The 15,514-nt window shown below is 43.5% G+C and overlaps 1 protein-coding gene across 1 annotated transcript in view; it reads left to right on the top strand.

Annotated features, from left to right (window-relative positions):
• The window catches only part of map2k7 (mitogen-activated protein kinase kinase 7), a gene marked incomplete at its 5' end in the record, with an annotated part of 38,964 nt that extends 24,372 nt beyond the window's left edge, over window positions 1-14,592 (top strand). The window contains 4 exons of the mRNA XM_084318503.1: window positions 4,700-4,780; window positions 12,892-13,034; window positions 13,444-13,489; window positions 14,165-14,592. Of these exons, the coding sequence (XP_084174629.1) occupies window positions 4,700-4,780; window positions 12,892-13,034; window positions 13,444-13,489; window positions 14,165-14,308 (414 nt within the window). The 3' untranslated portion in view covers window positions 14,309-14,592. The remainder of the gene's footprint in view (window positions 1-4,699; window positions 4,781-12,891; window positions 13,035-13,443; window positions 13,490-14,164) is intronic.
• Between the last annotated feature and the right edge of the window lie 922 nt (window positions 14,593-15,514).

Genomic DNA, 15,514 nt, shown 5'->3' with positions numbered 1-15,514 from the left:
AGTGTGGTAGTGAAAGGTTAACCTTCTGTAGTGTGGTAGTGAAAGGCTTAACCCTTTGTTGTGTGGCGGTGAAAGGTTAACCTTCTGTAGTGTGGTAGTGAAAGGTTAACCTTCTGTAGTGTGGTAGTGAAAGGTTAACCTTCTGTAGTGTGGTAGTGAAAAGTTAACCTTCTGTAGTGTGGTAGTGAAAGGTTAACCTTCTGTAGTGTGGTTGTGAAAGGGTTAACCCTTTGTCCTGTGACAGTGAAAGGGTTAACCTTCTGTATTGCCGCAGTGAAAGGCTTAACCCTTTGTCGTGTGGCGGTGAAAGGGTTAAGCTTCTGTATTGTCTCAGTGAATGGGTTAACCATTTGGTAGTGTGGTAGTGAAAGGGTTAAGCCCAGATTTATTTCACGTCACAAATAGATCAATACAGTCTGTGTTAACTTAAGTGATGTTGTGTTTCTTTTTCAAATGTAGCCAAGAGTAAAGACCCTAACCATATCAAAACAGCAGTCAAAGTGTATATTTTCAGCACTGTTTGTTTACCAATGATTTTAAGTGTTATTAGCTAAATATGAGCTTATAAAGGTAAGGCTTAAGAGGTTAAACACAAAGACACACCCACACACACACACAACATACTCAAACACTAGGGCTGGGCAATATACCCACATTAATCGTCTCGTTAATAAATCGTCTCGCAAGTACAGCCACACTAAGGGGGCTTTCCCACAAGCCATCCGGGGTCGAATCCAAGCACGATCGCACCAAAATAAGTGTGATGAGAACGCTCCCCCCCCCCCCCTGTCACCGGGGATGCTGATTCGCTCCAAGCCGGGACCGATTGAAAAGGTGGTTTCGGGTGCGCACCAGCGACCACCGACAACGGAACGGAGCGTGGTGTGCAAGCAAAACCATGCTTGCTTGAATTTTGGGCAGATAAACAACTGGACAATACCCACAAAAACGACGATATTTATGGGCAAATTGGCGAGTATTTGCGTGCATGCATGGGTACAACAGATCAGTCAACAATGTCAAGCTAAAAGTGAAGAAGATGGGGCTTCAATATCTTAAAGTACGAGATTCAGTGCGCAAATCAGGCAGCTCATCTGATGACGAGGATACATTTCCGTGGTTTGATGCAGTGGACATCATAATCGAGTCGACCAAAAATCAATCAGTGATCCCTCCGTTGTTGAATCACTAGCCACAGTAACATGGCCGGTTAGCCCATGATCTAGGGGTGGACGGTATGGTCTAAAATTTATATCACGGTATAATTTGAAGCATAGACGGTAACGGTATATATCACGGTATCAGTGTTTCCGTTAGAATAATTTTTTTTGCCTGATAGGCAGGCTATATAAAGAATGACATCCTCAAGGCATGTAGATTTATAATATTTTAACTTAAAACTATGCTACTTTTGCGTATAAAGTCATTATATTCCAAATAAAATAAGTCCAGAGTCCGTGCTGCTCCCATTGCAAACAGCCGGGCTGGATGCTGGATTTTGCTAGAAGCATATGTAGCTGCAGAGCCGCAGAGCCAGCGGCGCTTTCAGGTCTGGTCACAGCTTTCAGCCGTTGGGTGGGGGCGCGCTGTTGAGCGGACCTGACCTGAAAGCGCCGCTGGCTCTGCGGCTCTGCAGCTGCATGATATTCGCAAATCCACTGCTGCAGCCGTCCTCCCGGCTCCCGCTGCAGCCGTCGTTATCATAACACTACACGCATATCATAATGTTTACAGCAAACTGTAGTTGATCACCAGGTATGTTTTATTAACGTAGAATAATTCATATAAGAAAAACGATAGGGACATCTCTTACCTTTCTCCACTGGTTAAAAATGCCAGGAACTGAAATTGAAACTTGCTGTGCGCCGCGGTGATATGTGTTTATTATGAAATGACAATTGCGTGTTGACACGCCCACTGCGCGAAGCCTCCTAAATAACTTTTTCCAGTTTGCACATATCTATTATCTATGACTAATTCTATCTATTTTTAGGGGCAAATGCGATTGAAATAGTCGCACTGTGGTTACATGACGTCATTGCTATTTTAGAGCTGCTCTACCGGTTACACGGTATAGTCAAAATCCATACCGTAGAGCAAATTAATACCGTTTATACCGTATACCGTTTATACCGTCCACCCCTACCATGATCCATAACCCAAACAACAAGGGAGCCCGACGTTGTTGTTCAATCACAAGTTACAACCCATCGCACTATTACTACCTCCAGTAATGCAGCCTGACGTTAGTCCATCAACTAGCCTGCCAATCGGTAAGTAAAGTTTTAGCATCCATATTCTCATGACTTTTCAGTGTCTGATCCGTCAGTGTTTCCCTTACGATTTTTTTCAGGGGGGTGGTAGGCCCCCCAAAACTACTAGTGTTGTCGCGGGCCGCGCGTGCGTGGTGTCAACAGTGTCGTCATAAACACGCGCAGTAAGGCGGTTGTTAGTATCGGTGCATTTCTCTACACTGAGCTGAAATGAAACGATTGCACATAAATTAGGTAAATAAATATTAACAATATTTATTTACAACACATAAATTAACTTATTTACAATTATACATACAGTAGTGACAACACACATAACTATTTACAATACAGGTAGAGTGTTTCCCACAGGATTTTGTGAGACTGTGGTGGGTGAACCTCGGACCCTCTAGGGCAGTGGTTCTCAAACCTCTCCTCGAGGCACCTCAGCCGTTCCATGTACCGGTATTTGTTAAATTCCACCACCAGCACACCTGATTCAACTAATAAAGGACTTGTTAAGTTGAATCAGGTGTGCTAGTGGTGGAATTTAACAAATACATGGAATGGCTGGGGTGCTTCGAGGAGAGGATTGGGAAGCACTGCTCTAGGGGGGTCTGGGGGCATGCTCAAAACACAAAACCGACTAGACTAGAGCATACATTTGAGCCATCAAAGAAATGAAGCAAAAGTGTCTACCTGTGTTGAACAAACTGGTTTATTTTTTAGAAAATATAGAAATATACTGGATTACTATTACGACTACTACCACTGCCAATACTACTGATACATCCCTATTGGCAATGTATCAGTCTAGGTAATTAATGGGAAACACTGAGGGAGGCACATACAACACTCATACCTATTTACAACCAGTGTCAGAGCGAGCGCACTCAAGTTGTTCGGAAATTCTGAGTGCACACTGGACGCTCTGACCAAAGAGTCAGTTTATCAGAGCGGAGCAGATTTTCAGAGTGAATTTATTAACTCACCTTAACACATCCTGCGCCAAAAACGAGTTTACTCGTTATTGCCCGCCAATCTAATAATGCCAACAACGAGTTTACTCGTTTTTATGATCGTTATTTCCTTTATTCGCTATTGGCATTCATAATTCATCCAGGAAGGCTCCGGGAGCCAGCTGGACCCTGTCTGATATTGCAATGCCTCAATACCGCCGCCTGGTGGATTTCGGGCGAGTTGCACTCCACTCTAAACCGGATGTGGTGCTCTGTGCATCGGGGGAAAAGTTCCGGCAGAGCTATCTTGTTACGTGGATCCAGACAAACACCTCGAGTGCATTGGATCGCTTTCGAGACGCAAGAATCAATATGCTTTCGGCGTTTATTGCGTCGTACAAATTGAAAATGGATCTAGCAGATCGAAATCAAATAATTGGAAATTCTTTTCTCCAGACTCATCGCCGCCCCGCCAAGGCAATGGTAGGGGAAACACGGTCTGTAACCCATCGTGTTTTTAGCGTGCAGCTTATCAAGGTGACTAGTTGTGTTCAGCGGGACTATAGCCGATCAAGTATATGCATATTATCTTTTACGTTGTTCGTTATATGTTTTGTATATGTATCTGTCTGTAATCTATGTGGTTAGCGAGCGGCATGGCCATAATGTTTTTAATGTAGGAAAAGTATCCAAAATCCCACCTGTATCTAACCCATCGTGTAGGTTTAACTAGGTACATTACTTCCCAAGGTACAGCGAAAATATAGAAATATAGACTATAGAGTGTTGCTCTCTTCAATTGTGCTTGGGAACGAAACACGAGATTGTAGTGTGTACGCAGAACAGAGGGGGGAGAGGAGGGGGGGGGGGTTCGTGCTCGAGGACGGAGCGCGGACGGAACGGAGCACCCGTTCCTAATAGTGTTGTCACGATACTGGAATTTCGAACTTCGATACGATACCTTGAAAAGTATCGATATTCAATACCATTTTCGATACCACGGGGAAAAAGGTTCAATCTTAAAATGTAAAAAAAATATATATAATTATTTTTTTTATAAATTTCGCTTTTGTTGCTGGTTGATTCTCCTCAGCTTCTCTCTGGTACTATAAGAGAAGATAAATATATATAGTAAACTTTATATATATCTTTAGATCACACATTTAAAAATAACTTCATCTCACTTCAATCTTTTTTATTGCAGAACATGGTATTTTCTCAAGCAGACAGATGTAAACACTGTAATCTGTGTTGCATGTACCTGACAAACTGAACTGTTTGTATTACAACTTTCCGACTTAACTGAATGCACATGTGTGTGTGTGTGGACTACTGTACTATTACAGGTATTGAAATGAACAATGCAACTTCCTTATACAATTATTTATTTTTTTGAATAATTAAATATCGATATTTCGGGAAATTAGTATTGAAACCGTTTTAAATATTCAGAAATCTGAGTCTCCTCTGTTTTGCATCCCGATCCAGCCTGAAAGAATAGACCCTCCGGACCCCAGCAAACCTGACTACGACATCCGGGCAGACGTGTGGAGCCTGGGCATCTCTCTGGTAACGTCTTCCTCTAAGCTTCCTTTCTTCCTCATATTGTCAGACATTTCCTCTCCTTTTAGGTTGTTCTCAGCTAAAACAAAGTTGATGTTTTATTCCTAATGATCCGTCACACATCAGGTCTCTCCTAAAGCTAGAAACGAAAACAACGGATCCTCTCGTTGTCGTGTCATTGAGCAGCACTTAGTGATGTTGTGCCTGATTAGCCATGCGTAGGAGACTGGCCACGTGAACTACACTGGTGATGATGACACTGAACCAATGTTATTTTCCAAGGATATGGGTGCATTTTCTGTTTCAGCACTATTAGCACAACTATACAATAAAGGCTCTTTGAGTGTAAAAACTCTCCAAACAACAATTCAGCGAGTTCATAGAAATACTCCAGGGAGAGAGAGTTAGGAATATTATTGACAGAGCTGTCCCAACTTCCCAAGACCCCGGGGATTACATGACGATTTTATTTTGAGCATCGTTTAGTCTTAGTATGGTGTGTGCAGTGTTGGGAAAGTTCACTTTCTACACGAACTAGTTCAGTTCACAGTTCACACATTTTAAAATGAACTAGTTCAGTTCATAGTTCATAAATCAAAACGTTGAACTAAAGTTCATGGTTTCAAAAATGAACTAATTTATAGTTTATAGTTCTTTTTTCAATACGTTGCTGCAAGCTATTATTTGTCAAATTTATTGCCACAACCCATATAGAACCACAGACGGCAATCAGAATACTGGCATTTCCATAACGCTTTGCTGCCGCCCATTCATCCACACTAGTAGCAGCTGCAGCTTTCATCTCTACAGTATATTTTCAAAAACATGAGGAAAAACGTGCTGCTTGAATGGTCTTTATTAAGTATAATAATCTAAATATACTTAAAGTACCAAAAGTGAAAGTAGTCATTGTCCAAACATATAACATATAAACATGTGCCGACATAACTGTACTAATACAACACGAGGTAGGAACCAGGCTGAGGTATAAAACTAAGGTTATACCTCAAAGTTCAATATTCAAAGTGCAAAACATTTACTGACTTTAACTAAAACTCTTTTAAATGCTCATACGCCGACGCCGTAGAGTCTGTCTGAGCGAGTGCTGCTGTTCTTGTTGTGAGGAGTCTGATGACGTATATTTTTGTGCGACAGCCAGGGGTGACAGGCAGCATACGCGTCACAGGCAGCTTGCGGTTGCCAGATTGGGTAGTTTTCCGCATTATTTTGAAGCCTGTTTACGTTTACGGTGTGTTTTAACTGGGTTTTCGGCTGAAAGGCATATGAAATCTGGCACACTTTTGAACGCCGTTATAATACAGTGCTGAGAATGAACGCACTTTTGAACGCCGTTATACAGCGCTGAGAATGAACGCGTTCTCAATTACGTTCATCTAGCGGAAATACAGTACGCTCAGTTCACATTCGCCCAAAATACGAACGCATTCATTGAACGCGTTCAGGTACATCACTGGGTGTGTGTAATGTGTAGGCCTGTCTCCGACTAAGACTTTGATTGGCCAAAATTTGCCGATAGTCGACTGGTAGTCCTCTGATGGATACATCTTGATACTTGTCTAGTGTGTTCATTAGATGGGTGAAATCCTCTTTCAGTGCCTCTGTGCCCGTTTCCTTAGGCAGTTAGCCTATCTGGTATGCGCGCCATTAGCGTTAGCCACGCTTCTAGGCCTCTTTGCTTTTGGAAAGAATGATAAAAAAATATATATATATGTATAATTGTATTATTATTATTATTATTTTTTTTACTACGGCTCCTTTCGATCGATTATTCGACTAGTCGAGGTCAGCCCTAGTAATGTGTCGAAGGAAAAAAGGTGAACTCAGAGGAACACCTCTGTGTTGATTATATTTGTTGACGTTTCTGTCACAAAGACTTTGCTTAACACATTCAGGGCCATTGGAGCCCGTCTAATCCCACTATATGAGGCCAGCTTTTCATTACAAGTTTTCACTGTGCGTGAGGTTGTTTGTAGAGCTAAATCTATATTTTATATTATTGCTATGTGTCCATTGTCAATTGACAGTATAAACCTTCCCTTCAATATGCCATAAAGAATCAATACTAGTGATGCACCGATGTGAAAATTGTGGCCGATACCGATAACCGATATTAATATTGCTGTTCTGGCCGATACCGATATTTACCGATGTCGATATCTCTGTATAGAAAACACTTTTTTATGATAATCAAATAAAGAGCTATTTTCCAAAACGCATACCTTTTTTACTTTTGTAACTTATTTTCAGAAATTACTGATATTTTGAAACTATTTAAGGCCAAAACATGTAAAAAAATATATATATATCGGCCCTATCTTGATATCGGACCGATACCGATGTGTAAAAAAAAACGCCATATCGGCCGATATTATATCGGCGGCCGATATATCGTGCATCACTAATCAATACGTCAGAGCATGTGAGCGGCGTGGGAGCGGAGCGGGGAGTGGAGCGGGTGGTTTTGAAGTGAGCGACGGAGTGGGTTTTAAAATGGGTCGGCGTGACTTCCGGAGCGAGAGCTCTCCTCCGCTCCAAGCCGTTCCGGGCCGCTCAGTGCACACGATCACACAGAAACTGATGTAATATACATGTAGTACAATGCCAAAGCAACAGGTGGCGTGGCGATGTACAAACATGAAGGCCATTTTCAACCAATGAGAAGGGTGAACCGTCACTCACATCCTGCTAAGTCCAAAGTAGAATCCGCCATCTTTAAATCACCTCGGGTGACTGAACACAACATTTATTTTCAGTGAGAAACAAACAAAGTCCAAAAAAAAAAAGGGGGATACATTCACTGTGTTCTGCCTCATTTATTGATGAAACGAAACCAACATCAACACAATGTACCACCAAGAGCGGAGAGTTTATGTCTCTCAAAAAGCGAGAGACTGTTGTTAGCTTACATGCTAACGTGAATGGGATCGGCCATAGCATTGCGGCTAGGCTAGCCCATAGCTTAGTACTGTACAGCTAGTTGAATGGATAAACGTTATTTAACATTGCAGAATGGGTACAATACAATACGGCTCAATACAAACAGTTGTTAACACTTTAAGTGCCGAAAACGTGTTTAGGCGTCTTTCCTAGCCATGCTAAAGTTGCCGAGGACGCCCTAACTCGTCTTTAATATCAATATTTCAAAAATCTGTGATCGGAATCATATTTCCCCTCTGCAGCCTTCACACACAGTTCTGAGCTCCTCTCAATCCTCTAGCGGTTCAAGAGCGCCATCTGGTGGCCGATCGGCAGAAGCGCCAAACAGGAAGTCATGTGGATGAAGTGGTGATCACCCATATTACTTCCGGGCACTCTCTATAGCTCCCGCGACTCCATCTTGAAACACTGGATAATAGATCGCTCGCCCTAACTCAATAAACAACGTTATTTGGACGTATATACTATTATACAACCTGGAAATGGACCGGGTATTTCGACATCCCATAATGGAAAACTGTCTTCCCCACGCTGATCGCCCAACGGCCCGAGGAGACTGGGGTGAGTTTTAGCGTGTAATATTACCGTGTTCGATACTAACTGATCTGATGAACATATGACCCACATTAGATGAATGGTATAACGCTGCCCACGGAATTATAAACGCCCCCTCGCCCATCCGGTCAACATCAGATGACGTGTAGTAACTTCCAGAAGTCCGTCCAGTTGGAATTTTTTATATCGCGCCGATTGCTATCAAACTGTATTTCATCATCAATATAATGCATTTGGGGCTATAAATCACGTTCTGGAGAAAGCTGCAGAAAGAGATGAAAACATACTTATACCTTAGACCATATTTTAGTATGAATATGTGAATGAAAAAGTTTAACGTTGCTACACCATGAACAATACATATAGGACCTTGAATGGGCCCTAATAATGGCAATCTAGCAATAGAATTTAAAAAGTTATAGCCCTGCAAAGAAGGGGAACTTCTCCATGTTAAATAGAGCTGACAACGGATGGTATATCATGAATTTAGCCTTAGGCAATCAAAGTGTTAAGGGGGGGTGCAGAGTCATCAACACAATGTATCACCAAGAGCGGAGTTTAGTCTCACAAAAAGCGAGATACTAAAGCTACCGCTGTTGTTAGCTTACATGCTAACGTGAATGCGATCGACCATAGCATTGCGGCTAGGCTAGCTACCATATCTTAGTTGAATGGATAAACATTATTTAACATTGCAGAATGGGTACAATACAATACGGCTCAATACAAACAATTGTTAAGGGGCCCAGGGTAGGGCTGGGCGATATGGAAAAAAATCATATCGCGATAACGATATGATAATTTTATTTTATTTCTCGATATCGATAATTATCGAATTGTATTGAAAAGTATTAATTTTTTATTTTTTTTTAATAACAGATGTATGTTTATTTTGCAGCAATTCTTTGTCGTTGCCACCATCTTTAGTGTTACATCCCCTCACACTCCAGTTCTCAGGCTGCAGCTGGTTTAAAAGCTAAAGTAAACCGGCTTCTCTGCTGGCTGTGGCTCCAGAGGAGTTGAACAGTTCTGGCTCTGTTAGTTTATTTTCGATCTTTTGGCGCTTTTTTGGTGGACAAACCACCGCACATGTGCACTGTGACTCGTGACTGGAGTCTAGCTCTGCTAGCACACATAGCATAGCCTACTGTGTACAGACGGTTTCAAAATGTATTTTAAATTAGAAAGCAAACAAAATAAATGGACAAGAGAAAAATAAATCTCAATTTGGTCAGTATTGTCATTTGGATAAGCAAAGCCATTACTTTAAGTTGCAGGCAAGAAAGACAAGTCTGTCCACTGCCCTGTTGCAGGGCACAAAAAAAAAACGATTAAAAAAAAAACGATTTTTTGATTTTTTTTTTAATTTCGATATTCGATATCGATTATTAAAATATATCGCGATATTTATCGTTATCGTTATATCGCCCAGCCCTAGCCCAGGGGGTGCAGACTGTTGTAGTTTGGTCAAATCAAGCAAATTTACATCATGCTCCAAAAGAAAAAATTCTGCTGAGCGAGCTGTGGAGCGGGGAGCGCTTGATTCGTAGGTGAGCGGTGAGCGACTTGGGGGGGCGGGCCAACATGAGCGAATGAGAGCGGAACCAGACGGCTAGAGCGAAGAGCGGATTTATCGGGCGCTCCGCTCCGCTCACATGCTCTGCAATATGTTCCCGTTTTATAGCGTCGTGAATATGAACTATATAGCCCAATGGTCTGGGGTAATTCCTGCAAAGCTAGTTATAGGGCGCTAAGCTAATAACGTTAAATCGATTGGCGTTTCGGCCCTACACAAGCTAGAGTTAAAAATCAAAATGCATATGATCGGTACCATGTTCCACCATGAATGCATGAAAGGGGGGGGGGGGGGGAAGTCGTTTCTGATTATTGATTACCAATAACGGCATTCGTTATTGCAACATCTTACGCTGACCGGGTGGATGGCTATGAGAACAAGGCCCGATCAGACTGAAATTGACGTCAAATCACTCTTACCTGTGGCCGGTTGGATTCCAAAAAGAATTTCCCAGTTATTTGATCGCCATCTGGTAGATCGATATGTCCATTGGCTGATGCTATATTCCTTTACTGCATACTGAATTCGGCGTCGCAAAAAGTATTCCATGCAATCGGGTAAAGCCCTCGCTTCAGGCTAACAGAAAAGCTAACCCGGAGTGAAAAAAAAGTGACACCCGGTCTGCAACAGGGGAAACTGCATTATCGAGACAGCGCCAATACCAGGATCTGGCCGGTACTGCACTTTAGTCCCGATATGCCGTTTCCAGCCAACATACTGCTCCGTGACATTGAGTAGGATATTAAAATGGAATAAAAGCAAAACCGAGTGGTAACACGTATATATACGTGGTTGGCCTTTTAACACATTCAGAGCCGGCCGGATATGACCAAATTAGGGGTCTAATACACACAATGACTTGCTTGCAGTCAACATGTACGAAACGGATTGTTTTTTCATCGGTACATTTCCGTTTTATACCGTTTTGAATACGAGTATAGTTTGAGATTTCTATTAATTCCAGAGAAAGACGCGATAATAGCCCTTTAGTGGAATACACAAAACACGTTGTCATTTCTTTTTTTTTTCACTTTTTTCTCCCATTTTTCCATTTTTCTCTCATCACAATTTCGCCTCTCCAATTTTCCCTTCAATTCTCCCCTCCCCTGTCTCGAACGTTGCTAGACTATGCCTCCCACTGGTCGGCTGCAGTGAGGACCAAGCCTTGCATCACGTGTCCCCTCCGGTACATGAGGAGGCAGCTGTCGCATCTTTTCACCTGTACAGCGCGATCTCTCAGTGGCGGGGAGTAACGCGTGGGAGGCTCACGCTGCCCCCGATACTTCCTGATTCTGCTGTACAGGCGCACCAACCGACCTGTAGGAGTCGCTGTCCACAACGTCCAATCCCCGCCCACCAGCTTTCCCACCCCTAACACTGCCAATTGTGTTAGTATGAACGACCAGCCAAGCTGGTAGCAACGCCGAGAGCTGGGCTCGAACCCAGCATCTCCTGCGTTAGTGGCGAGTGCCTTGCCCACTGCGCCACTTAGCCGCCCCAATTTATGAATCGTTTTCAAATAAACGCTAGATTATCGATAGTATATGTGTCCTTATGCACGCTAGAGAAGCGGGCTGAAAAATCGCTTATCCGTGTCTTGCTCCGCGCCAACGACACACACACACACACACACGATGGCGGTGAAAGGAACATCTGATTAACCCAAGACTGGTAACATAGAGTCCTTACCTCACATCAGATGTTCTGCAAAAAGATTAATCCAATTCCTGATCGCCATTCCAAATATCGATCGCGTCCATTGATCCACGTTATAGTCCAAAACACATAATTCAGGCTGCTCCCAGCCTCCCCAGTCAATGTGGTAACACGATACTGCTTGCCTGAGAAGGGAAACCCGGACCCATCCCCAGCCAATCCAATCCAATGATGTGCAATACCATCTGGGAGATGATAGGCGGCGGTATTTGCCCTTTTGCGAGCTCAGACCCATTCCCAACGATAACATCAGGTTAGATGGATGAAAATGAATGGATATCGCTAATAAAAGAAATAACGATTAAAACCCGACTATACTCGTGATTGGCACGCAAGCGATGGCGAGTTAACCCGACTATCATCGTGATTGGCACGGAATTGGTTAAGGATGGCGCCCAATCACGTATATATACGTGGTTGGCCACGAAGCGGTTAAGACCCATCGATTCATCGTCTTGAGAAAGGTCTTTGTGACCCAAACGTCAACAAATAAAACAGTGCAGAGTAGGGCCGTCAATTGTCCTAAATGACACCATTTGAATATGAATGGGTTAAAATTAGGGACATTTTCAATATTATTACCCCATTTACACCAGCAGGTGTAAAATGCTTACAATGATCAAAGTTCATTGTCTGTTGTATCTGCATATTTGGGTAGATAATCCAATAGGGAGGTGTAGTCTGACGTCACTTTGGACCGCCCGCGAGGTCCACCCGTATAGGGATTTATCATTGGGAAAATGGATTATCGGCTATTGTAACAATTCTGCCCCATGAACATTGGAAAGCTTTCCATTTTTGCACAAAATGAGTTCCCTTCTATCACTAACATTATTGTTTAAGCATTTTTGGTTGAAATCAAATTCGGCGATTTTTATTTACGATTAATTGCCAATATTTTCATGTTGAGCTATAGATTGTGGATGAATACGCACAGAAAGGTACACCATGCAAATGTTCATGCTTTATTTGTTTTAAACTAGACGATTTAGAAATGGGCAATGGGGAAATACGTTGCAATTTTGCGAGGTGGACCGGCCGGAAACGGCAATGACGTAACCACTACACCTCCCTATAGGAAACTGTCATTAGGCATTGGGCCTGTATGGCACATTTGTCCAAAATCACGAAAAAGGGACAAGAACCAGTGATGTGTTTTCAGTTCCCCTCATATCAGTAATATTATTTATTTACATTCCATATTATTTTTTTTAATCTTTTTTTTTTTAAATTAAATGTGAATATTGAAATTCATTCTGACAGCCCTAATGCAGAGGGAATTTCTTGTGTAATGTGTCCCCATGGCCAACAGGTGGAGCTGGCCACGGGACAGTTTCCCTATAAGAACTGCAAGACAGACTTTGAGGTTCTGACCAAAGTGCTACAGGAGGACCCTCCTCTTCTGCCGCTCAGCATGGGCTTCTCCCTGGACTTCCAGTCCTTCGTCAAAGACTGGTGAGGGACACACACACACACACACACACACACACACACACACGTGATATACGTGATACTGTTGTTTATGGAAAGGCACGATTGTCTTTAGGTTCTAATTTTAAAATAAACCAAATGGTTGAACATACTGTTATATCTACGATAATTATGATGAACCATTATGACCTGATTTATATCAGAGACTTTATATGCTGACATACATTTTGTAACGGACACTGGCTATTACTTGATACTTACATGTTTATTGGACGTTTTATGTTCACAAATTGAAAGGGAATCGACCCCAACCGTGACACACAGAGCTTAGAAATGCAAGTTCTAGGCAGCTACAGAAGGTTATTTTATGGTGGTTTATTTTCTGCTAAATTGGCTCTTGCAGCTTTTAAGTTGTGTCTATCTCTTTCCACAGCCTCACAAAGGATCACAGAAAAAGGCCAAAATACCACAAGCTGCTCGTAAGTCACTCCACGACTAAAACCTCTCTTTATAGTTAAATAATCACCATTTTGCCAGTTGCTGTTATCATCGGGACGTTACTCTTGACTACAGGCCTAACCACCTTTCTTCCTCTCTCTCCGCCCTCTGCTCTCCCTTTGTTTACTCTCTCTCTCTCTCTCTGCTGTTCCTTTTGTTCCTCCGCCCTCTACTCTCCCTTCATTCCCCTCTCTGCTCTCCCTTTCTTCCCCTCTCCCTTCATAACCCTCTCCTCTCCCTTCATTCCCTTCTCCCTTTTTTCTCCTCTCCCTTCATTCCCCTCCCTCTCTCTTTCTTCCCCTCTCCTCTCCCTTTCTTCCCCTCTCTCCTCCCTTTCTTCCCCTCTCTCCTCTCCCTTTCTTCCCCTCTCTCCTCTCCCTTTCTTCCCTTCTCTCCTCTTCCTTTCTTCCCCTCTCCTCTCCCTTTCTTCCCCTCTCTCCTCCCTTTCTTCCCCTCTCTCCTCTCCCTTTCTTCCCCTCTCTCCTCTCCCTTTCTTCCCCTCTCTCCTCTCCCTTTCTTCCCCTCTCTCCTCTTCCTTTCTTCCCCTCTCTCCTCTCCCTTTATTCTCCTCTCTCCCTTTCTTCCCCTTTCCTCTCTCTTTCTTCTCCTCTCTCCCTTTCTTCCCCTCTCTCCCTTTCCCTCCCTCTCTCCTCTAGGAGCATAGTTTCATCCGGCGTTATGAGGTTCTGGAGGTGGACGTGGCGGGCTGGTTCGAGACGGTGATGGAGCGGACTGAGTCGCCACGCAGCAGCCAGTGTTACAGCCACCAGCACCAGCTCCACTCACTCTTCAGTAGGTAGCCTAGCCCAGCCCAACGCTAGCCCAGCGCTAGCCTAGCCCAGCCCAACACTAGCCCAGCCCACCGCTAGCCTAGCCCAGCCCAATGCTAGCCTAGCCCAGCGCTAGCCTAGCCCAACCAATGCTAGCCTAGTCCAGCGCTAGCCTAGCCCAGCCCAATGCTAGCCTAGCCCAGCCCAATGCTAGCCTAGCCCAGCCCAACGCTAGCCTAGTCCAGCGCTAGCCTAGCCCAGCCCACCGCTAGCCTAGCCCAGCCCACCGCTAGCCCAGCCCACCGCTAGCATAGCCCAGCCCACCGCTAGCCTAGCCCAGCCCACCGCTAGCATAGCCCAGCCCAGCGCTAGCCTAGCCCAGCCCACCGCTAGCCTAGCCCAGCCCACCGCTAGCATAGCCCAGCGCTAGCCTAGCCCAGCCCACCGCTAGCCTAGCCCAGCCCACCGCTAGCATAGCCCAACACTAGTGAACACTCGACGGAGGGCTCTGGATGGACAGACTGATGGATGGATGGATGGAAAGATGGGCGGATGAACAGATGGATAGATCGATGTGGTAGGGGTTTGGTTAATTTATTGTTGTTGCTATTTTAATCTGGGCAGGCAGACACGATGGGAGTAAAAGGAGAGCAATGTATACTTTTAGGTTTTGTCACTCACACACACTGGCACATTATCACACATATCAACAATTGACCTAAATCAAGCCCCACCCTCTTTTCTTTATCCTCCAATCACAACTGTTACTTCCGAGAGAAGCAACAGTTGTGATTTGAGGATCAAGAAAAGAGGGCGGGGCTCTGGATAGGTCCATTGTCACAACCTGTATCCACACATTTCAACTGAAACCGTCTATGTAGACGCATGTTATAAAGTACATTATTTTCTTATTCACCTACTTGTTTATCTCCAACATTGATCCTAAGTCATTGGATTGGTCAACAGAGTAGTCAATACACACTGGAAAACGAAGCGTTTGCTCTCTCTTAGTAGCTTACATTAGCGTCTCATTGTTAGCCTTATGTCTGAAACGCAATTTTGTTGTGAAATGTATATTCCAGGCATTTATTCACACTAATACTACAGTTCTAACACACAACACACAAAGGAGAACAACTTAATCTATTTCACACACAAAAAAATTACCTACATGTAGACATTACATGTCATGTTACATGACTATTTACTTCAGATAAATAGTGAATAATAGGATTA

This window comes from Notolepis coatsorum (genome assembly GCF_963971535.1).
Source record: "Notolepis coatsorum genome assembly, chromosome: 7".
NCBI lineage: Eukaryota > Metazoa > Chordata > Actinopteri > Aulopiformes > Paralepididae > Notolepis > Notolepis coatsorum.
This window is presented reverse-complemented; position numbering and strand designations above follow the sequence as displayed.